At 36.6% G+C, this 25,823-nt stretch overlaps 1 protein-coding gene across 1 annotated transcript in view; it reads left to right on the top strand.

Moving 5' to 3' along the window:
• Nucleotides 1-20,758, top strand: part of LOC129776080 (protein obstructor-E-like) — a 44,618-nt gene extending 23,860 nt beyond the window's left edge. Inside the window, exons 3-6 of the mRNA XM_055781480.1 lie at nt 12,472-12,696; nt 19,662-19,850; nt 19,933-20,144; nt 20,273-20,758. Coding sequence (XP_055637455.1) covers nt 12,472-12,696; nt 19,662-19,850; nt 19,933-20,144; nt 20,273-20,344 — 698 coding nt within the window. The 3' untranslated portion in view covers nt 20,345-20,758. The remainder of the gene's footprint in view (nt 1-12,471; nt 12,697-19,661; nt 19,851-19,932; nt 20,145-20,272) is intronic.
• Nucleotides 20,759-25,823: the final 5,065 nt, after the last annotated feature.

Below are 25,823 nucleotides of genomic sequence, written 5' to 3'. Positions count from 1 at the left end.
ATAAGTAACAAGCAGATAACTCTTAGACAACTTGTCGTTAGAATGAAGTGATTGTTATACCCTTTCGTTCAGCCAGCAAGGAGGTATTAACACTAAATATCTTGATTCTCCAATGAAACGCTCTCGTTTTCGAAACTTCAAACTTACACTTCAGCATAGGAATAAAAGACGTAGTCCTACGTCCAAAGAGCAACAAATTTATCCTTTCGACGTGATATTCAAATAAGCCATAGTGTCTCAATGCGTGGCTATTATGCGTGGCTCAATGCTTGGCTATTATTCAGCAAAATTTATGAAAAACCAGCGCGAATATAATATTGTTTCCGTCCTCGAATCAGTGGTTACTCCAGCGAAAACCACCCGTTCTCCAGATTTTATCCGCATCTCTAGATGCGGCAAGTATTCGCTCATTTTGGACGTTGGGTGACTGCTCAATCGTGTAGAGTTTCTAGTCGATAGAGAGTGTATTCAGATGTTCGTCACGAACAGCCCTAGCGAGAAGACCTCTGCATCGAGCGAGTAGTTTAGTCCTGTGCAGGTCTGTAATAGCTTTTTTTTACTGTATTTTATACGATGCCAAGTTCAGCTCGCCCATAACAATGCGTTACAGTGAAGTTCGCGATATTGTTTCGGTTTTTTTGCAAATCTCTTGTAAGTTTTCGCATGCTCTTTCGTGGGTTGCATTGAACTCGCTTCTTGACGTGATTTTCGTGAGCATTGCTTACATGCTTTTTTGATAGCACAACTAAGAGAGCACAGGTTGCTTGTGCCAATCAAACAACCAGAACGTGAGATTTTCATTTATATAATGCTCGACATTTTCCAATTGTTGAAAAGTCATTTTGATGCGAATGATGAATGGAACTTTTTTTTTAATTTTGTAATCAGGAGCAGTGCCTGTCAATTTCGAAATTAAAAGATGAAAATGATTCCTTTCTTTTCAGCCGGTTTAAATTTCGATTATGTGTATTCACTACGCATTCTGAAACATCGATTCATCAATTTCATTCTTTTATGCTGTCTTTCCCTTTGAACTTGAAATCAGGCGTTTTCACTTGACTGGTCGAATGGGCTATATTCATTTTCATCCGAATGGGCTATAAATTTTCATTCGAAATAAGACACTCATGAGAACTATAATAACTTTTCATTTTCATTCGAAGATTTGATAACTTCCCTTCAGTGTGAAGAATGAAATAAATGAATGAATGTGAAGCGAAACGACACTGTATGGAAGTGAAGTGATATTCTTAGCCTGCACAAATTTGCATGAAATTGAGGGGCATAGGTTAATTATTGAGTGACGATGTGTCGGGAGTGAGAAAGAAAAAAAGGGATTGTCAATAGACACTGGAATGGTGAATGAACTAATCTGCCCTCCAATGGCGAGAGCGCAGCATAAATCGAATGCATTCTCCCCGTTCTTGTTCAGTTCTTGTTTTTAAGGAACTTTAGCCCAAAGGTCTTTCATCCCTTGAATTCTCTTCTAAATTTTCTCTCTCTTAGGTACCCACGCTTTCGTGCATTCCGTTCTTTCTCATAAAACACTCGAAAAAGTTGCCTGCAGGTACTGCCGTTACTTGCACGAATTTATGCGAGTGTGAACAGAATAGCACGAAAAAAAATCCTTTGATTACTATCAAGAACAATTGTCAGAAGGTAACAGAAAATAATCAGCTTGTATACACAGTTGACAAAAATGACTCACATAGTTATTTTTATTCAGTTGTATGGACAAATTTTTAACCGTATTCTCGACCATATGAAATATTTTTTTCAAAATCAGGCTGCAGACAGAATGCACAACGCTTGAGGACCGCATGCGGTCCGCGGGCCTCCGAATGGCCACCACTGCTGTAGATTATTGATACAATGAACTATTGGACAATTATAATAATTTTTTTCAGTGTATTGCATTACCCTCAATTATGTATACCAATTCTAGCGTGTGTATTTGAATAACTCAAGGCGCATTCATGTTAAATTTGATTTTTTTTCAAATGCTACGTATAATAATTTTAATTATGATAATTCCACAAGGGTTGCGCATTGAGCACGTTAGAGGTAATTCAGGGACAATTACCTTTCCCACTCTTGTCACGTTTGATCTAAAGAGCAACGGTCTTGATCTGTAGTACAATTTTATCGGAAACAATTATCCTCTATACGGCTAGAATCACGAGTTATTCCATGTGGCCTTCTCACCCCTAGTGGTGACTAATCTTGCCCGGTATGATTTTATTAGTCCCATTTTCATACCTTTTATAATTTATCATATACCATTATGAAATAAAAAATGAACTTTCTATAAAACCAACATGATTCCGTAAAACATCCTGAAGATCGATGCTGACGTAATGGAATCCTTTATTTTGAATACATTGTGTTTGATTGTACTCTATGCTTATGGTGGTCGTCTTACCTCGTCGTTCCCTTTATCAAATCTGTGTCTCACGGCTACATTATTTGCTCGGTATTGACAGTACGGGCAGGTTAGCTCTGAAATGCACAGAACAAACGTATGGGAAAGAAGGAACGCTTTTAATTTTCGTTAATTCAAACTATTTATACATTAGGAAATCGTAATCTATAATATATTAAATCTTAAAGAATTCTCGCTTTGATTGATATGCAAATAATCAAAAACCGATTGCAGTGAAAATAGTTATTAACATTAAAACTACTTCATAAAATATGACATTGTAGCGACCTCATAATAAGAGATGGATTTGTTTACCCATTTTTATGATAGTGACGGATCGAGGAAAAATAAACATATCTTGATAGCACAATCCTTTTTGCGGATCGTGTGAATCATAGAATACATTTTATGGTAGGCTCGGGTAGATCCCAAATAAATAAATACGTCTCTCTTGCACGATCCTTGTTTGTGGATCGTGTGATTAGGTCTGTGTGACATAGGTCTAGTTTTACGATAGGGTTTTGTTTATGTTTTGGTGTTACGATAGCGGAGAGCTTATCGTAAGTTCGTTTTGTTTATTATATTCGAAAGAGGTAATAGGTTTAAGCAAAACTTGTATTTATTTTCTAAGGATAAAATAAAGCAGTTAGTTCTTAGACACAGAGAAAAATGGTCGAGTTTTTTGTGAATAAAGGAAAGAAAATGCCTTAGATCTCCCGGTCGACTGCGCAACATGTTTTTCGATTTGGATTCCTGCCACGTCAGTCACCGGTGACTGACATTATAACATATGATAATAAAGGTAAATAATATAAGCATATAAGCTCATAAGCATTACTTTTCGAACAGAAACACCTTCCACTACGATAAGAACGATGCTTCTAATACGTTTAAAAATGTCCATCCGATCGCTATAAAACCGTGACACTCAACGTGTTAATGACAATACAAGGAAATTCGCAGCCCATGTAGCTATTTTACGCAGTGTTACATTATGTTTATTGGTACATAGTTGAGTTGATATTTGCATACACATTTTTGTATTGATAGTATTAAGCTTGGGCGTGAGTAATCTTGATTCCACGATTTAATAATTTTAATATAGCATCATAGCCACGAAAGTCGCATTCAATTCCGGAATGTTAACTCGAATGAATTAGAAAAAACAATTGGAAGAGAATATGTTCAAGAATCAAGATTTAGGTGCACCCGTGGCCGAGTGGTTAGCGTCTCACATTATCATGCCGGGTGTTCGGGTTCGATTCCCGTTCTGGCCGTGGGATTTTTCTTCAGAGAAATTTCCTTCGACTTGCACTGAGGTCACGCGTATTCTAGAGCTGGCCCCTCGGAATGCATTGAAGGCGTGTTATTTGGCTTAAGAAATCTCAACTAAGTATTAATAAATGACGCTAGTTAATGCATACGTTGAGACGGCAAAAGTTTCACAGGGAACGTTAATGCCATTCAAAAAGAAGATGTTCAAGAATCACCACTTTCGGCAGTTCAGCAGAATTAATTCCAGAACAACCCAACCTTCTTCGAATGTTATTTGTCCTGTTAACTGTCCCGAATCCTACGGTTCAGTTTGTCAAGTAGAGCATATTTTCCATCTAGTATACTTTTGTTGGTACTCCTGCTGTTGAGCGTTGCTTTTGTTCTTTCAGCTGAAGCTGCATTGCTCATTCATCCCAGAAATACCCGTTTGCTGCAATCAAGCACGGCGAAGTGAACTCGAGCGATCAAATATAATTATAAACAAGAGTTACGGGAGAACACTTTGGTCCAGTGCAAGTGCCACTCTTTGACTCCACTTGGGAGCATTGGGAATAAAGTAACTATTCACTGAAATGGGAAGTGGACGTTCTGATGGAACTGTGTTGCTGTTGAAGTTTCACCTTTGTAGCTTTGTTTCTGTTCATCGCAACAGGAATGTATTGCGAAAATATTCGCATCAGAACTGTTCATTTTTGAAGCTTTTCCCGTTTCCTCACATTTCATTCGTAGCTTGGCTGGAATATTTACACAAATTGTGGCACCTCTCCGCAATTAGCTTTTATCGTGTTCTTAATTGTACGATAACGATAGGGTGTTTATGAGCTCACTTTGATCAATTCGCATGGGTGGGGGAGGGTGGTATGCTGCGGAAGAATCATAATTAACTCCATACTAATTTTCCCAGTATGAATGTGTGCGTCATCAGACTGCGTAGCAAATACCGCAGTCGTAAAATTAGCGAAGCGTAATGAACGAATGAAACTGTGGCGGGAAATCAGAAGCGACGATGCGCAGGCAAACTGTGGGCACGTGATCTTTCGCGAAACAGCAAGCGAATTGCTGGCAATACGAGTTTATACGCGATAATCAAAAAACGAGTTTATCCAGGCGCTTTGCTACATAATTTCGCCGTACTTTCACTTTGGTCGTTAAGGTAAAGACCACTTGCGTTACATCGCGCGGTGTATAACTCTGCTTCATGCGTAATCTTCAGTACGGCGGGCAGATCACTTTTATTTATTGGTGTGACAAATAGGCAAAATGAATTTAGTTTCATTCGTAACGATAAGTTAAACGTATTTCATGCTTCTGTGATAGGTTATCAAGTAGGGTAAATGATCTTGGTTTGTCCGATTTAGGGTGTTTTACGCAACTAGTAAATGCAAATCGATTTTTCTTCATGAAAATCACATATAATCGATGCGAGTTTGGGGTTTTGAAAAGCCCCAAGTCTCCAGTTGCTAATATGTACTACCATAAGGCGTTGAAATTATACAATTTTTTATGTGTTTCAACCATTTTCCTCAAAGTGAAATTATGATCAAAGTTTGACCACCTCTGATCATGTTTGTCCAAAAAATGATCATGGTTTGTCCGGTTTTAGAAATTAACATTTTTAAATAAAAAAAAAGATTTTTCAAGTAGATGTTGCATTTATCATTGTTTGAGTTTACTGTCATCATATTGATCCATTCATAATTTTAGCTTTCTTCAGAATATTGCCTTTTCTTGGGCATTTTGGAAGTGTTCACCTCAACACACCAACACAGAGAACTGCTATGCGCGAAGGACACAATAAACAAACTGCAGCACGTTAAGACCGCTGGCTGAACTCTGTATACAGTTCAGTTCAGAACGAACTGTACGGTGAACGATGAACTGCATATGCAGTTCAGAACCAGTTCAGAACGAACTGTTTACGATGACCACTGGCTGAAATTAACGAATGGAAACAAACGATAGCTCCATGAAATAACAAAAATAAGACGTCGGTATTGTCGTTTTCATAATAAAACGCAATATTTCAGGATACGATGGTTCTTAAATTGGATTGTTCGATTATTTATCAAATAAAGTTTTAATTTCATATTTTTAAGTTGAGGGTAAATATTTCAGTAAGATATGCAAATCTACCCCACAAAAAATATAGTTGAAAACGAAACGATTCAAACAGTATTTTTCAACAGTAAATAAAAATTTGTATCGCTGATATGAAATGTTTTTATATTATATCATATTGTGCTCGATAATTTCGAGAAAGTCTTTCGCGTTTTGGTACAGTTTTGCTATAGCAGTTATTGCAAAACATTAAAGAAAAGCAACGCAACGCTAGTTTGTGCTGAAAAGAATGAATCACGGCTCAAACTAAATCAAAATTTAAAAATCATGGTTTGATTTTCTATTCTGCTACAGTGATAGACATTCGTTTAGCCGCACTTGAAAAAAAATTGAAACACTTACAAAACAACTATGAATGTTCTTTTTATGGGTATACTTATTTGCTGTAGTGATAGTATATTTAAGTCACTTTTATTGTCACAATCACACACACACACACACACACACCCACAAACACACACACACACACACACAAAGCGGCATCGGTGGATATAAACATTCAAACGTCGTTTTTTCCCGAGACATACGTTTAGCCGCAGGGCATAGAAATCGAGTTTTCGCATAATCACCTAGCCTTTATCTGTTTTTTGAAAAAAATATTGGGGAAAGTTCAATTTACAAGATAAATATTAGATGTGCAACGTAAGAAGTTGGTTAGATTAGTGATTTACGTAGAATTTAAAGGAATGGCGAAAGGTATTCTATTGACGGAAGAGGGATGGAAAATAATAAAGATATTCAATGAACCAAAGATTTCTAATCGCTCGATCGTAACAAAAATTGGTCTATCTGAGAAAGTGGTACGGAATTTCTTCAAATATTTAGTGCCAGAAATATGGGATATAACGACCAACAAATGGGAACAACAAAGTTACTTTGCGTCTTAAAGGTCGAATAAGACACGAAGCAACCAGGAAACGATGTCCTGCTCATACATTAAGGCAGCATCGGTTGTTCCAGTAACGAAGACGCATATTGCGCGCATCTTGAATTAGTCACCAAACATCATGTGGAAGAAACCTCAAGTGAAGCCGAAACTGACCGCCACACATAAGCAGAACCATCTCATTTTCGCCCGGCAATACATGGAATGGAAACTAGAATGGAGAAATGTTGTATTTTTCGGCAAAAAAAGTTCAATTTGGATGGTCCGGACTATTACAGTTGCTATTGGTACAATTTAAGTCAACGGCATGTCGTGAGATCGAAGCGAAACTTTGGAGGCGGAAGTTTGACAGTGTGGGGAGACGTTTCCCATCACAGCAAGCATCTCATTTGTTTCATTTTAACCCGAATAAACTCCGAGAAGTATCTTCAATTACTGGAGGACGTTTTGATTGGCCATATTGAGAATAACGCTACCGAGGATGTCAGCAGGATTATGCATAGATCCACGTTTCCAAGCAATCGAAGGTATGGTTTGCCGAAAAGGACATTCCGCTTCTTGAATGGCCTGTTGGCAATCGATTGCAATCCCATAGAGAACCTATGGAGAGTCTTGGCCGAGATGGTCTATGCAAACGGATGACAATTTGACAACATTTCCATTCTCAAGGCAGTAATTCAGGAATGTTGGGCTATAATCAATATGGCAACACTTTAAAAGCTGTCTGATTCGATGCCAAATCGAGTTTTCAAAGTGATCCGAAATGGAGGTGGACATGCTAAATATTAGCTACCGATTGGACTCAAAAAACAAAAAAACAAAACTTAGAAAACAAAATGTGAATTTGTACTTTTTTTTAGAACGAATTCGATGAAAATAAACAATAATCGTCTTTTATGAGCTAAACTGTACAAAGAATTGACTTATTTTTAAAAATATTGAGGGAAAATAGGGTGCGGCTAAACGAATGTCTACCACTGTATGATATTTTTAACAAAATTCGGACATATAATTATTGCTAACAAACAGCATTTTATGAATGAAAAGAACAGTCCTACATAACATCTCACACTTTTTAATACTTGCTTTGGCATATCCCTCTAATGTACGAAAGAGTGAGTGTACTACTCAAAAGAACTAGTTCACTTAAGTGAACGGTTGGTCACTGAACGGTTCATAAAAGTGAACTGTTTTGCCTGTGAATTGGACAACTCATGATCAGGATTGAGGTAATCGAAATGCGATAATGGGTTTGTTAACGTTAATGGTTAATGGTTTTGCTATGTAAATCTTATACAAATGGTGTGCAAGCATGATGTTTACAATATTTGTAAGTGTTATAATCCAGAAAAGGTCTGAATACGTGCCAAATAATCATCTGGTGATTGATTAAAAGCTGGCTCAGAAGTGGGGCGCATTGACACCAATAGAAGGTAGATTTTATAATCCTTTAAGCATGTGAATCCATAAAAATATACTATAAAACCACTGTAAATTATGAAAAAGACAATTTTATTGATATGCTTGGAAACATTCGAATACCTGATTTGACACAGGTGTGCTGAATTTGAGCATTCAAAAAAGTGGACAAACCAAGATCATATTTTTGACTGGAAAAACCAAAATCATTTACCTTATATTTATTTCTGATCGAAAAGTTACAGGCACGTGTTCTTCCATTTCGTCCTTAGGGTGGAATCTTGTCATATTCTCAATAAGATAAGGTCACCTTTTAAAGCTAATTTACTTTTTCTTATGCGATTGTAACTTTTTTATGTTCGAACTTTTTACAGCGAATGAAATTTCGTTTGCTTTGAATATTTTGTTTTTGTGGTCTATGATGTTTTGCCTTCAGACAAAACAATTACCATGGTTCACCATATAACGGTTAGGTCGTCCTGAACCAATGGAGAAGCAGGGTAGCTTAGGATTGAATATTAAAGTGAACAATATATCTCAAAAATTAAAAAAAAAACATTTCTTTCTGGATTTTTGAATATCAGCCATTTCATGCCATACCGAAGTAGTGTTCTAAGGTTTTCGTTAAAATTTGTAGTTTTGTTCCTTATCGCAAAATATTAGACTGATATTTCTTTATTTTTTCTTTATGAAGGTCCAAAAATCAATTTTTCTCCTTTTTTCTAATAACATTTTTTTTGATTCATAACTTCATAACTGGATCGATTCAGATGACCGACATACCAAGTTAAGGGGGGGAGGATGAATCTGGTCTGGGAAATCGAGATAAACCAATTTTTTGCTTATACCTTTAGAAATGTTGTCCTAAAAGGATTTTCGATATTTTATTTCGTTGGGAAGTTATAGCCAAAAGTATGAGGTTACCTCAAGGGATATAGTATTGCTGTACGAATTTTTTAAACGCGTTTTTCTCGAAACCATGTTTATCCAACTGGTAGTATCGATATCTCAGGATCTACTCGACCGAATTGGCTGAAATTTTTTATCAGCATGTAAAAATGAATTATCTAAAGCGTTACATAGCCAGTTTTTAATATCTCGGGTTTTCGATTTTTTAGTAGCTTCTAAACAGCGATTTTTTATGAAAAATAACTGATTTTAAACAAAAATGGCCACCGTTTTGGCAATTTTTCGAATTTTCAAATACCCCTGTGTAATGCTTTAGGTATTGTCCTAAAGTTCCAAAATATTCATTAGAATTCGTTCTGCTACACCCCGTTGCTTCGGAATAGATACTACCCGAACACTTCACTTTATTCCTAACATCCGAAAAAAATCACATTAAAAATAACCTTACAGAAATGATATTCCAGGAAATTATATTAGGCTGTCAAAAAAGTCCTGCGGTATTTCCGCGAGGTATCGCTGTAAGCGCGTAGTTCTAGTTGTATTCATTGTATCGAGTCATACTGTAGCTTGTTGGAAAGGTATTTTTGCACGCTATAATATAGTCCTTGCCAGTGTTTTGTTTGGTTAAGTCGTTCATGAGTATAGTGTCGCAAATATGGAGCAAAATAAAGAGAAAATCCGACATATTTACAGTACTACTATGACAAAGGCAAAAATTGCTCCACTCAATTATCCCTAAGGTTAGCCTCAAACCATGGTTCAAAAGTCTGGACTTGAGTCGGGACTTTATTCGCACCTTCTCCCGACTCATGTCCAATCACTGTTCGTTAGATGCGCTACTCTTTCGTATTAATCTTGCCGACAACAATCTTTGTGTTTGTGGCCAAGGTTACCACGACATCGAGCACGTTGTTTGGTCGTGCGAGCTGTATCTTGTCGCCAGATCGAATTTAGTAGTCACCCTTCGGGCCCGAGGAAGGCAGCCCATGGTGCCGGTGAGAGACGTGTTGGCTCGGTTAGACCTTGATTACATGTCCCAAATATATGTATTCCTTAAAGCTATCGATCTTCGTGTGTGATTGTCCTTATACCCTTAGTTTTTCCTTTTCCTTTTCCTTTGTGAGAGATCGGATCCCTTCTTAAGAATAAGATGAAATGTAAATACATATTAGATATAAGATAGGTTTAAGAATTGAGTGTGATGAGTGTGATTGAGAGTGTGAGTGTGATCATTGTCAACATATCCTCATATCCCCTCCTTTTCCTGAAGAAAATATGTCACCCTTCTAAACTCGAGTTGACCGCGAGTAATCGGTTTCCTATATTATTAACATTAGAATTAAGGAAAAATGTATATATACTAGTAACAATACAGTAAGGAGTTCGGCTCCTTTAAACCTATGTAACTGAGCCTGTAAAAATAAACGATTTAAATAAAAAAAAAGGCAAAAATGCATCTCAAGCTGCCAATAAAATTTGTGCAGTTCATGGACCCGATACAGTTTCCAGGCCTGTCGTCGAAAATTGCGACAAAATCGCTGAATTAGCCGAGAAAGACCGGCGTAGTAGCAGCCGTAGCATCGTCCAAGAGCTGGGGATAAGTCATCAAACCGTTATTAACCATTTGAAGAAGCTTGGATTCACAAAGAAGCTCGATGTATGGGTGCCACACACGTTGACGCAAAAAAACATCTTTGACCGTATCGACGCATGTGAATCGCTGCTGAATCGCAACAAAATCGAACCGTTTCTGAAGCGGATGGTGACTGGCGATGAACATCATGGGTCACTTACGACAACGTGAAGCACAAACGGTCGTGGTCGAAGCCCACAGAAGCGGCTCAGACGGTGGCCAAGCCCTCATTAACGGCCAGGAAGGTTCTGCTGTGTGTTTGGTGGGATTGTCAAGTAATAATCTATTATGAGCTGCTTCCCTATGGCCAAACGCTCAATTCGAACCTGTACTGCCAACAACTGGACCGCTTGAAGGTAGCACTCATGAAGAAGAGGCCATCTTTGATAAACAGAGGCCGCATTGTCTTCCATCAGGACAACGCCAGGCCACATACTTCTTTGATGACGCGCCAGAAGCTCCGGGAGCTCGGATGGGAGGTTCTTTTGCATCCGTCGTATAGTCCGGACCTTGCACCAAGTGACTACCACCTGTTTTTGTCCATGGCGAACGAGCTAGGTAGTCAGAAGTTAGCCACAAAAGAGGCCTGTGAAAATTGGCTATCCGAGTTTTTTGCCAATAAGGAAGCGAGCTTCTATAACAGGGGTATTATGAAGTTGGCATCTCGTTGGGAACAAGTCATCGAACAAAACGGCGCATATTTGACTTAAAACAGATGATTGTAACTAATTTTATGAACAAATGAAAATTAAAAAAAAATACCGCAGGACTCTTTTGACAGCCTAATATCAGAAACAGCGTAGATATTTTTTTAAATTTTTTGTCTTCATTATTTGTAACGCTCTTTTTACAATTATCAATCTTGCAAAAAAAAGGATGCTGTCATCAACTATTCGGATTGCACATAAGTATTGCATTTATAATCTTGTTGGGTATGAAGAAATTCAAGTGGGCTATTCTTCCGTTCTTTCATTGCACATGAGCCTTCCGCAGCCTCGGAAACAGACCAGACGCTTATTTACTTTCTCAACTGATTTGGATTGCAGATCAATAGTAAACTTTTAAACGACGTTAAGTGTATTCAATTACACAGACTACCATCAAAAGTTTGCACTTTCGCGGCCGCAGCTTGGTTGAAGTAGTCGAAGGTTGTTTTTGCATCGAGCCTCCTTCCGTTGTTCCCCGCCATGGCGAGGCGTGAGTTTAACGAAACCGCGTGACTGCAGAGCAGAGGGATGGGCGTTGTTCATTTGCATTTACTGTCAAGTGGTTTCGCTCAAAGAGCACTCAACTTTGTCATTTGATATTTTGCTCTCGAACGTGCGAGCGTTGTTTGAAAGTTTACCATATCGGAGAACAGCATCATCGTCAGGGGTTCTCGGCGAGAAGATTGTCATATTTTATCACACTTTGGATCCTCGTTACCGTACTAATGCTGGCGGAAAGTTCTGTTCGTAGTCAGGGTTGAATCGTGGGGGAAAAATCTGAAATAGAATCTGCTTTGTGAGGTTCATAGAATCAACCATACTCATGAAATCAATCATCGATGTATCCCTGTGATCCGTCCAACCCTAAAGCAACACGCTGTGGGAGGACATGCCCATACTCACTCGCTTCGATTCCATGCCATCGTGGTTCGTTTGGGAAGCCACGCATATTTGTTAAATTAGAATCGCTACATCTTAACTCGGTGGCTGGTGCTTGGAATGTCTACGCTAAATTGTTGATACACCAATTATTCCGATACGTTGCTAATCTGGTGTGCACACAGTTAACTACTAATTTTGTTTTCTTCTCCGATGTTTGCAGGTTTCACCGCCGCGCAGCGACAGGATCAGGAGGACCCGTGTAAAACAAAATCGAAAGTGGTGGGTGACGTGACATATTGCGATCGGTACTGGGAGTGTGTCAACAACCAACCGGAGCTGTACGACTGCCCCAATGGGCTAGTGTTTGCCGGGAAGCATCGTGGCGTGACGGAGGGTTGTGACTACCCATGGCGGTCGGATTACTGCGAAGGCAAGCAGTTGGCAAGTAAGTAGTGAAAAGGATTGCATTATATATTTGCATATTGTTGACAAGAATCGTTCCTATACATGAAATATTGATTATTATTGATTTGTGGTAACGTTTATACAGTCTGAATAATCAAATACAGTTTTGTTGTAGTTGTACTGCAACGTGTATTCTCAGTACATATGTTGAATGCATTATGTTTTTATTTTCTAGAAAGCATCAGGAAATTTCTACTTATTACATTGAGGAAATTCATGTTTGAATATTTTGGCCCTTTGTGATGAGAAAATGGCTCGTGATGCACATTTTCAGCCATTCCATGCCAAACCGATATAGTGGTTCTCATATTTCCATTAAATTAGGAATTGGTAGCACCATCTCAGATTGCAGTGAAACGTTGTGGGTGGAAAGATATTGGTCATTTGAGCAACTTTGCATACTTGAAATCTCCAAAAAATAATCTGGCGACATTTCGGAAAGGGTCAAAGTTTTTTTTTCTCAATTTTTTACTAAATTGTCTATCTTAAAAATATGATACCTACAAAATTTTGGTCATTTGGATTTGGACAAAGAATGAAATGTAGGAAATTGTTCAAATGCAAAAAAAATATTTTAAAGATTAAAATGGTTTTTTCTCAAAAACGTATTTTTTTTTTAAATTCTCAAAAAAAAAACCAAATGCAACAGTGCATTTCGTGGTCCGAATGGCCTAGTGCTTAGCGTGGCTCTTGCCAAGCTGGGGGCTTCGGGTTCAATTCCCGTTCGGTAAGAATTTCTATCGTCAAAGATAGACATTCGGTTTTTCTGGCTTGCATTGATTCAAAGGAACTGTGTAGGATGTGGTGGGATGAGCAATGAAGCATTGTGAATCAATCCATGTTATAAAGACGCGAGGCCAAATTAAATAAATAAATTAACAGTGCCCTTCTTCCAATGTATGGTAGGTGTATGAAATATTCATACGATTTTCGTTCGTAAAATATATTTTTGAGAAAAAACAATTACAATTTTCAAAATATTCATTCAAATTATTTTTTTAATATGAGCTTGAACAATTTCCTATATTCCATAGTCTGACCAAACGTCTTGTTTGTCCGTTTTTTTTAAGTTCTTATAGTTTTTGAGTTGGTTGGTTGGTTTGTTGGTTTGACAAGTTTGAAATTTAACGTTATTTTTAGATTTTTTTCGAAAAAATTACTTAAAACGTTTAAACCTACAACATTTTAGTGAGAGAATGAAATATAGAAAATAATTTAATCTTTCATAAAAACATAAAAAAGATATAAAAATTACACTGAAAAAAATATTTGAAAAATTAAATTTCATTATTCTCAAAATATATTTTTTCAAATTCTGAACGAAAATTATATGAATAGTCCATACAACTACCAACCACACTTCCATACATCGGAAGTAGGGCACTGTTACAGGGTAAAAGTTTTGTTTAACAAGCAAGCGGCCATTCTATCTATTTACCCTCAATCAACAGTATGAAGGGAAACATCATGAGAAAAGTTGCAACGTATAATTTTGAAAGTGAAAGGTACCTTACATCTAAGTTTCCCTGTATTACTGTATTACAACAATTTTTTAGCAATACTATTTCAGCAATTAAGCAATGAAGATAGAGAGTACTCTGGATAGTGGTGCGTAATTGAAAAAGTGTAACTGATTACATTTTTCTGATAACGCAGCTTCCATTTGCGTTTAACAACATATTTGAGTTTTTATTAACTATCGGTCATTGCAAGAAATGGCTTATTTTACGTCATCAATTTTTATCAATTTGTTTAGCTGTGTACAATCAGTTGACAGAATTGAATTTGTATGATACATTTTTGAAAATTGAAACATTAATAATTTTTTTTAGGGGAAATTTGTTTTTTTTACATTTTTTATCACTTTTGCAATGTACAGACACATAAACTGTGTTTTAGAAAATATACTGTAATTAGGGTGATGCCAAAAGCAAATGGAAGGTGAATTAACAGACCTTCTGGGATTTTTATTCGTAGAGATACAACTATATTTTTTTAAATTTAGGCAGACTTTGGATAATTGAGAATGCTTTTTTTTACAATGATAGGCGTCAATTTCACAAACCTATCGCAGAGTAAAATTACCATTTTATGCAACATTCTTGAGATGCGTCACATATTACTGTTGGGTTGCCCGAAATGTTTTGCCGATTTTTTTAATTACAAATGAAATACATTTTTTTTGAACATAGAATGAGCTTTAATCAAATATATAATTTCCATTTTTTACGATGACCTGTTGCCATCTTTCAGACAACTACCGTTTTATCTCAAATTCCGAACACTTAAGCTTTGATGGCCATTAAACAGTGTCTCATTACTCGAAATGGTACTTTTTTGCGAAATTAATTTGATTTTTTATGATATAATAGAGCCTTCTTTTTCATTTGACTACAATAAAATTCATTTACAAATACATATTCATGGTGAAAAACTTAAAATATGTTTAATCCCTTTTGTCTCAAATTCCGAACACCATTTTTGTCACTGACTCATATTCCGAACACTTTTGTCTCAATTTTCGAACATCAAAAATGCATTTTTTTCAAAAAATTATAACTTCTAAACTACTAGACCGATTCATATGATCGATATATTAAATTAAAGGGTTTTGTTTATTCAATTATTTATAACATTGAAGTTCAGTAAATTTAAATTTAAAAATGAATTGTTCGGAATTTGAATCATGTGTAGAAACTTGAATTATATTCTGAACACTACTTCAATATTAATTTCAATGAAGATTTCTGCATAAAATATATTTTTTTCATCCAGTTATTGTAGGCTCTTACATTCTCTAGCACTTAACATGAAAACAACAAACAAAATAGTTGAAACAACTACAAAAACTGAAAAATTAACGATGCTTGTTTTTCAGGAATTTGTTAACGCAAACATTTTATCATTGATTTTGTCTGTCACTTTTTTGCAAATGTCTAATATTATAAATAATAGGTTGTATCGATATCTTTAAATGATGTCAAAATTAAGTCTATACCTCAAAGAATAAATTTATATTGTGAAATAAAGTGTTCGGAATTTGAAACTGTTCGGAATATGAGACAAAACGGTACTTCAAGGGTGATTTCACAGCTTCATCATCATTAGAAGTTTCACCATTCGAGTAGTTTTGCAAAGATCGAAACAGATAGTAATCTGATGGTGCAAGGTTAGGGCTATATGATGGATGTAACATCAATCCCCAACCAAGTTCCATTAATTTGTGGCGGGTGAGCAAAGATGTGTGGTCTGGCGTTGTCCTGGTGGAAGACGGCACCCTTACGGTAAACTAATTCTGAACGTTTTTCGATAATCGCTGCATTCAGTTTGTCCAGTTGCCGACAGTAGACTTCACTCCTTGCCAATATCACCAAAGAGAAAGTTAATTCATCTTTTGGTGAATACCGAGGTGGTTTGTGGTGGTTCATTATGCTTGGACCATGATCGTTTTCGACTGACATTATTGTAGACAATCAATTTTTTATCGCCAGCAATTTTTCGCTTCAAAATAGGATCGGGTTTGAGATGCATACCGCAAACATGAATTTCTTTCCGTTTATGTGGTACCCAAATATCAAGTTTTTCAACGAACCCAAGACGTTTTATACGATCGTATATGGTTTATTTTGGTATTTTCACCTTCTCTGCAATCCCTTGCCCAATTACATGACGATTTAATCCGATAATGGTTTTGATTTGCTCATTATCAGTTTTCATTGGTTGATCTGAACGTTGTTCATCTCCGAGCTAAAAATCTTCAGAACGAAACTTATCAAACCAATTTCAGCACAGTCTTTTTGCGCTGTGTTTTTTCCTTTACGGAAATGAAAAAGCAAAATATGACGAAAATGCTCGTTTTTGAACTCCATGCTAAAACTGACCCCTGACCCTAACAACTTTCTCAAAAACACGTGTAATATGCTTCTAATGTAAACTAAAAGTGACAGTGAACAAACGTAAGAGGAAAACAAATCATAACATTGACATAAGACATTCGCAAACACCATTAATGCCATCTATGTGTGAAATCGGCAATCACATATCGGGAAATCACTTCCATGTATATAAACGAAAAAGTATCTCCAAATATGTTGCTAAGCACGAAACCCGAGGAAGGAATCCTCCAATTCGAGCCGTCATTATTTTGTTGTATTCGTTTCGTAACGTTATGGTGAGAACAAAATTGAAATTTTTCAAAAACTTTGAGGAAATGTTCGAAAAAAAATCCCCATATATTCTACAATGATAATTGTTAGTCCAATCGGATTTCGCGTTTGCGGAATTAAGCTTTGTGTTGGTGTGAAGCGAAAATGGCAATGGACTCTCAGGTGGAACGCGCTTCTTTATATAATATATAAAAAAATGGGTTTTCCCACGTACATGTAAAATGTCATCACAGAAGAACGGCTGATCTGATCAGCGTCGTCTGTAAATCGTTGAGTTTGTCTTCACCTAAACTAGAATGATAGAATACTTTGGAAAATCTTATAGATGATTAGAAAAAATAGAAAAAATTTACTATGCCATTCCATGCCAAACCGATATAATGGTTCTCAGATTTCCGTAAAAAGTGATAGTTTGGTTTCTTATCGCAAAATATTAGACTCGTATTTTCCAATTTTTTTATTAGGGTGCCCATTTTTATTTTAGGGTGGTCCGAAAAATTGATTTTCCCCTTTTTCCAGAAAATCCTTTTTTTCAGAAAATCATAACTTATGAACTACTAGACCGATCTCGACGATCAACATACCAAATTGAAACCAATTAGCTAGTCTTATCTGAAAAAATACAATAGTTGTGAAAAAATGGATTCTGTTTTCGTTATTATTGATTGTTTTGGTTTTCCATAGTTTACATGGTCTCGGGACCAAGGGCGCTAAATTTTTAAAATATTTTTTCTTGAATGCTGAGGTTTTTATACATAACATATCCAAAATTCAAAGAGCCGTTATTTTTTGTTCTTAAGTTATGATTTTTCCAAATCAAACGATGGTCCCCCTATTTCCAAAAATTACTTTTTTCAAAAAAATATAACTTTCGAACCACTGGGCCGATTTAGATGATCAATATATCAATTTGAAGCCAATCAGTTGGTTTTCTTTACCACAATTGCGGAAACATTGGATTCTAGTTGCATAGATGTAGTATAGTCTCATAGGAATACTGAAAGAAAATTGGAAACATCTTCTTCTTCTTCAATGGCACTGACGTTCCTAGAGGAACTTCGCCGTCTCAACGTAGTATTACTTGCATAATTTTTATTAGTACTTAGTTGAGATTTCTATTTCTAACCCCTCTGGTTATCTTAAACAAAAAAATCGAACGGATTCTGAATCAGTAAAAATGCCGCTATCGCATTAACATCGGATAAGTCAAAAACATTTTTTTGACAAAATGGCGGCTGTATAAAAAACAAAATGCGGCTTAGAACATTTTTTCTTAGGTTTCCCGATTTTTGAAAAATAGTAAAACTTAAAACATATCATATTTTAGAGGTTCATGCGATAGTGAGATTCCTGCAAATTGTATCCATATAAATTCGACATGCATCGGTTCAGTAGAACTTGAGATATCGTGTACGCCAGTTTGAAGAAACTAGAGAAAAACGCGTTTGAAGTTCATTTCTATGGGCGTACCAGGCTAGATACTGCGTCATTAAAATGGTTCTAACTCGGTAAATAATAGGATTTTTGATAATTTATTTCTAGGGTATGTTCTTGAATGTCTAAACTACAGAAGTATGAAGGAAATTTTTTTTGGATTTTTTTCAAATTTCTAGGCAAGAAAACTGCCTTAAGGAGTAGTACACTACCATAAAAAGTATGTGATTTTCGCGTTTTTTTTCAACAAGAAAATAAATTACTATGTTTAATCTGATATCACAGTTTTGTCAGGTATATATTACTTGATAAAAAAAAGTTTTGATTGGACTGTCCCCTGAATAGCTGCAACTGGTTCGTTGACCCTTGCAAGCCTTGTGAATTGGTAGGTGTTGTACGAGTTTTTCCAGTGGACCGAATTCAGCCAATTCCTGGTATATTGTATATGGGCATATTTCCTGTCATCGTACGTAGGATTTTTTCAAAATATTTATTTTTCACGAAATGGCGAAAAAAAAATCACAAAAAATCGCGACAAAAACATTAACCAAAATTTAATTTTTTCAAAACATCAAAAAATCCTAAGTACGATGACAGGAAATTGAGTGGAGAATTTGAGAAAAAAAATGGACCGTTCCAAAGGTAGAACTCCCACCAGTCTTCAAAACATGGTTTTGAGAAAAACGCGTTTTGGATATATTCATTTATTTTACATCGTATCTTCAGTCTACAATTTTTGGACCATTAAACTGTCCTTAAACGCTTAAAAGGTGTTCTTCCTATCGCTTTTTTGTTGTCAAATCGGATTTGCGGTCTTCTCTAGCTGCTTCTGGCATCTGCATCCCTGCTCGTTCGATACGTTCCTTATCCGATTTTCCGCAGAAATTGTTGCATTCCGGTTGAATTTCAACCTAAAGTTCTTTTATTATCCTCAAAACGCTTGTAGACCATAATTGATTAACTGTATTTGGTTTCTATAGCGATCTGAGCGGTCAATTTGCAATATTGATGCATGAAGTCCAAAGTTCAAGCTTTGGACATTTGGTTGCATGCATCAATATTGCAAATCCACCGCTCTGGTCGCGATAGAAAGTGAATCAAGTTGTTCGAATCATTGATCGACAAATGCACATATGGACAATTCAAAAATCAATCTAGATATATCCATCCATTATATTGTTCGATAGTATTGATAGCCAGAAGGATATCCATTCCCGTAAGCAAATGATGTATGCAAATGATGTATGAAGAAAAAAAATTGAAACTTAGAACATATTTGGCCATCACCTAAACATGCGTGTGTAGTTCAATTCAGAAATAATTCAAACTGGTTTTTTTCCTGCAGATGGACCTATCTCAACGGAGCACTGTGACTGGTTGTACGGCATCTTTGGTCACGAAACGTCCTGTACTCGCTATTGGACTTGCTGGAACGGTACGGCTACCGAGCAGCTCTGTATCGGGGGACTGTTGTACAACGAAAACGCTCACAGCTGCGACTGGCCCGAGAATGTTGATGGATGCCAGAAGCACCGTAAGTCCCGTGACAATCTTTTTGTGTGCGAGGGAAAAAATATAACCAGGTCCTCTACAATATTTATTCTACCACATTGTAGCCCTTTGCAACGACGACGCTAATGGAAACGTTCCGCTAGGAAAATCCTGCAACCGTTACTGGCAATGCCAGGGGGGCTACCCGCGGCTCCAGCGTTGCCCGGCGATGCTTGTTTTCGACCGGCGAAGCTTGCGCTGTGTTGTACCCCCGACGGAGGACTGTGAGGTTCCGACTACTCCACTACCACTGGAGGGAGACGTTGAGCAGGGCAAGGTATGATTTCGAAACACGCGTGTCACTGTTGTCCGATTTAATGGTAACTTATACCCAGCCATTAATGTTGATTATTATTTCCATTTTCATTTTCACCATTTGCGTGGCGAACAAATCGACACCAACAGGGTAATGCCATTTCGAGTAGGCCTTCAGGCGCCAGCCAGAGCAAGTCCAGCGGCGGAAAAAACAAGAATTAAACGACTGTTGGGAAATATGCGTTAGTTAAGAATATCCGCTGTCACACAGTCCCTCAAGAACATCGTTCCAATCACACACAAACATACATGCAGGACCGGATTCACCAGCAGAACATGTTCGAAACGCAATCTTCAACCCTGGAAACGGATGTCAGTGGATCATCCCCCAGCCCGATCACAACATGTAACAGTCTCACGACAGATTGCAACCACAGTATACGCCAGCAGAAGATGAGTGCCCCCGAAAGAAAACTTCATAAGTTTTGTATATAAAATATATTTTTAATTCAAAGTAATGTTTATACTATTATATTATTTCCCGCTCCCGTTTTTATTATGCTTTATTATTTAAAATCAGTATATGGAGAGTGAAAAAAGAACCGTAAGATAAATAAAATAGTAAAATAAAAAGTACGCTCGTCTTTCTGCTATGTTGTGAGTCACCAACAGAATGAGTACTGCTAAAGTTAGAAGAGTCTTTTTCCTTTCTAATGTGATAAGTTGGCCAACCTAATATTTTTTTAGATTTCAGAGTTTTACGACTCTCAAGTAAAACACTCAGACTCCAGACGAAGTTGTTCGCAGTTTGCACACGAAGACAGGCGGAAACGGGTAAGGATGTTTCAAGGCTAGGTGCGGTGGTTTGTAGAGAGTTTACTCGAGTGAGACAAAAATGCAAGAATTGCACGATAAAGTTTATTCGTTGCAGTTTATTGTCGGGTAGTGAAATGTGCTCTACATGAAATTTGGTTATTCGTCTTCTGTGACATTTGACTAAGTATGGGAATGTTGGCTAGGAACAATTTACTCCCAGACCAATTTTGGTTACGCAGTTCAAAGATATACTGTGGTTATTCATTGCTTCTGCCTTCAATTGGAGATGCTATCTGATAACAATGCGAGTACGAGCTTGAGCTGCAACCGCAAGGATTTGTTGTTCGGAATGCAAGTTCTGATTACCATGAGGGTTTTGTTGACTTCCGAAATTAATGCGTTTTGAGTTGAAGCTTTTGTTCATTTATATGTGACTAGCTGACCCGGCCAACCAAAATTTATTTTTCGTTGTCACATTCACGTTTTCTTACGAGCACGTTCATGGGTCCAATCGCAAAACTGTTCATTGATTGACCTCATAATCTACCCTTTAAAATTATCTTTTACTATAAAAATCCTAGTACTTCTACCAAAACTCGTCATTATAATATCAGATTATATTCAGATATCAGATTATTTTCAGACACAATTCTCGTTCAAGATTTTTCAACCACTTGCAAATAACATGTTTCTCCGTTACATCGAATTAATGTTTGATACAGGAAATATGATATCATAAAGACAGCCCTAAATCGTACAATTCCTTTCTCGAGTTTTGCTCTTATCAACACATTCGGTGATCCATTTTTATTTATATAGATAGAAGAAGATATAGGAGCGCGATTTATCACATTAAAATCCATTTCCACTTTCGAACAAAAATCAATTTCTTTAACGCAAACATCAAATCGACTAACCTCGCTTGTCACTATGTTATTGTAGAACAAATTCACATGCCAAATTTGGCTCTATTTTCTTGATTAGTTCTTCAGTTATACAGAAATTTATGCTTCATTTGTATGGCAGACCGCCATATCGCATGAATATCGGACAAGTCAAAAACATGCTTTTGACAAAATGGCGACCGTTTGAAGTAAAACAGGCCGTTTAAAATTTTCTACTTTAACGTTTCCTGTTTTCAAATAGTAATATTTTAAAAAGTATGATTTTTATTTGTTTTATACGATAGAGAGCTGCATACAGATTGTATTCATATAAACTCGACATGAATCGGCTCAGTCGAATTTGAGCTATCGTGTACGCCAGTTTGAAAAACGTTGTTTCGAGTAAAACGCATTTGAAGTTAATTGTTACGACCGTACTTGATTGAATACCGAATCACTAAAATGGCTATAACTCGATGAATAATTTGATTTTCGGAAAGCCTTTTCTAAGGAATATTGCTGAATGGCTGAATTTCAGATATATGAAGAAAACATTTTTGAATTTAATTTTCAAATTTCTAGACTAGAATACTGCCTTAATACGAAGGTCGTTCAAAAAATAAGTTCAGTGCCTCAGAAATCGCGGAAAAATAAAGTTAGGACAAAAAACAAGGTGATTTTCGTAATCTACGTTTTATTTTCTATTTTTCTACATAATCGCTGTAATGTTCGAGGCATTTTTCATAGCGTGGCACGAGTTTTTCTATAGCGTAGCGTAGTGCGTTTTTGAAGTACGATGTAACTGCGTCACAAATTTCTTCAGTGTTATCGAATCGTTGACCGCCGAACGCCTGTTCCATCACCGGGAATAATTGATAGTCGCTAGGGCGAGGTCTGGGGAGTAAGGAGGATGTTCGAACACAGTCCATTTGAATTTTTTCAATTGCTCTTCAGTTACGCGAGCAGAATGGGGCCGCGCGTTATCGTGGAGGAGGAACACTCCTTTCGTCAATAAATCTGGCCATTTGTTCTTAATCGATCCAAAACTTCGTAATAGTACGGTGATGAAACAGGCGTTCGGTGGTTACATCGCACTTCAAAAAGTTGGACGCTACGCACTTCACGCTCGGAATAGAAAGACTCGTGCCACGCTATGAAAAATGCCTCGAACGTTACGGCGATTATGTCGGAAAATAGAAAATAAAACGTAGATTACGAAAATCACCTTGTTTTTTGTCTTAACTTTGTTTTCTTCGATTTTTGATGCACTGAAACTTAATTTTTGAACCACCCTCGTAGTATAGAGCATAGAGTTAATTTTTGGAGAAATATTTTGTATTGAATTAGTTTCAAACAATTAGAAATACAATAAGTGATGTAGAAAATAGACAGTTGTAATGATGTACAAGTGGATGAGAAATCACTTGTGTCATTGCGTTGTGTCACACACACTTGCTCACCACCTGCGTTACCTCACTACAAACCATCAAATGATCTCTAATGGCTCATTTCATGACTATCCGACGTTTAGTTTACAAGTTTTAGTAAGACAGTACAATTGAAATTCATAGATAAAAAAGAACTTCGAATCTTTTCCTGTAGCAAAAGTACGTTTCGGAGTGTTGTAGAGAGTTATGAAGAGATACTGAATGTTTTTGTTTTGCATAAAAAAACCGGCGGTTAATCCTGTAAATATGATTTAATGATCATACCTTGCAACGCGATCAAAGACAGAGAAACGACTTTTTTAGACTTCAGCTTCCCCCTTCGTGGACAAGCGTGAAACTTAACTATACCCCTAATGGCCACATTGACATTCTTTTTTTTTTTTGGTTAAATTTTTTTTCCTTGACAATTGTGCCTATATTACTTCGGACTTTTTTTTTTACTTTGTAGTCTTTTTTCATCAATAAAAACATAAAAAAGAAATTCAAGTAAATGAGTGATATGTTGTCTTAATTGCCCTACTAAAACATGTAAAGAAAAATCATTTGTACGCTTCGTGTAGTGTGCTATAGAGTAATTACACACCAAATTGACCTGTGATATGTCCAACATTACAAGCAAATGATTTTTTGTATGGCTTTGTTCAGATTGTATCAAGATCCACTTTCAATCTAATACAGTGCTTTTACTCTTCGATTCCAGGATTTTTTTGCTCCATTTGTTTATTTATGTATGCTCATTAGATGTACAAATTACTTTTTATTGAAAAAATCACCAACATCGATTTGATTGACTTTTCTTTTATTATAGTTAGCTTCGTTTTTAGGTACAAAAGCACACTGATGCAAATACATTCTCAATCAAATTGTAACCAATATGACCTTTATTTGTTTTTTACAATAAATTCACATCAAATTTATACAATAAAAATTCTTGGCTCACGATTTTTCTGTTTCAATTATTTCAATCATCACTCCTAAAATTATTAGATAGTGAAGGGTAGTTTAATACTGGGAACTTTTTCTTTTTATATCTATTATATTTTAAGAAAAGAAATACTTCCAATCACTCTAATCTCACCAATTTTGAACTGTTACGCTCGTCGTCTCAGAATGAAACGATCTATTGATCTACTCTTTCCGGTTGTGACAGGTTTACTCTAAATTTTTCTATATATTCCTGTGTCCGCTTCCTGATCTGGACTGTAATCTTGAATGTATTATTCAATATGGAATCATCGATTATTCCGATGGACTGATTCTATCAGTTTTGGAGATTTACCGTTATACGCAATTCGGACCAAATTTTCCTGGAATGACATTTTCATTTCAGGTCATTGCATCCACTTTTTGGACATGCATGATATTTTGTTCATCTCCAGAAAGGTAAAGCTATCAATGCCGGATGTTGCATGGCATTATTTGATCGATTGAGAGTTAAAATAAAAAAAGGTCTCACATCAGAGTGCTGTCTTACCAAGACAATGTACTGACGAATTGAATGAATTGCGCTTCCTCTCCCACCGTACCATCTCGATTTGCTTCACAGCGACTGGTGGCTTTGGTTGACCCAGGGAAATTTATTTGGGGTGCAATTGCAGAAGCTCAAGCCTATTTTAACAAGTTGAGCCCAGCAATGCTTGTTCAGTTTGTGCAAGATCCGTATCGGCCAGTTCCCAAAGACATATATTGTATAAAAAGAAAATAGTTAGAAATTTGACTAGAAAGTAGTCATAATTTGTAACACATATGAAAACAAATCATACATATTTTTTTTATTTTCTTACTTTGTTACTGTCAGTTTCAATGATTAACGCTTTCCTAACAAAAAAGTTCACTGCAGATCATTTAAGTAACTTTTAAGAACTATAGGCAGCTAAATCAGTCCATGAGATGTAGTTTCCGATGTCAATTCAATGAAAAGTCCCGTTGTTATCCTGGTTTTAACAGAAGCGGTAGAGACGTCTTTTGCGAAGCATCTCTGTACTTTGTACCAAGAAATGAGGGAACATTTAGCACAGTACGAAATGCTATACCTAGAAAGGACAAGCTATAAACCTCCTGCTAAATGAGGCAGGAAGTCCTAAATGACTGTGGAGACCTTCTAATCTTCTGTCAAATTCAATTGATTTCCGACAAAAGTAGATTCCTCCTAGCACAAACAAGCAATTTTGCATCATTTTTACCTCTCAATGGAACATATGAACCGAATAACATATTCAAGCATTCGGCATTCGTCATATTTTGGTGGATGAGTTCCATGCTGAAAATTTGTAGTTAATCTTGATGTACGAAAACCTAAACAAGTCGAAAAGAACTTCTCCTCACGGTATAAGAAGTATATAATCCAGAAGCAATAAGTGATGCTGTTGAGTGTGTGTATATAGGAAATTCACGAACAGCTTTCCTCTAAACAGTATGAGATACTTCATTCAGTTGTAAGCAGCTGGAAGAAGTTACGGTCGGTTTGAAAAGGTTATTAAACTTCTGCTGACAATTTCTCCGTTCACTCCACTGGGTAGTAGCGCTGTTAACGGAACACAATCAACAGAACTT

The sequence above is a fragment of the Toxorhynchites rutilus genome, chromosome 3 (genome assembly GCF_029784135.1).
Source record: "Toxorhynchites rutilus septentrionalis strain SRP chromosome 3, ASM2978413v1, whole genome shotgun sequence".
Lineage (NCBI taxonomy): Eukaryota > Metazoa > Arthropoda > Insecta > Diptera > Culicidae > Toxorhynchites > Toxorhynchites rutilus.
This window is presented reverse-complemented; position numbering and strand designations above follow the sequence as displayed.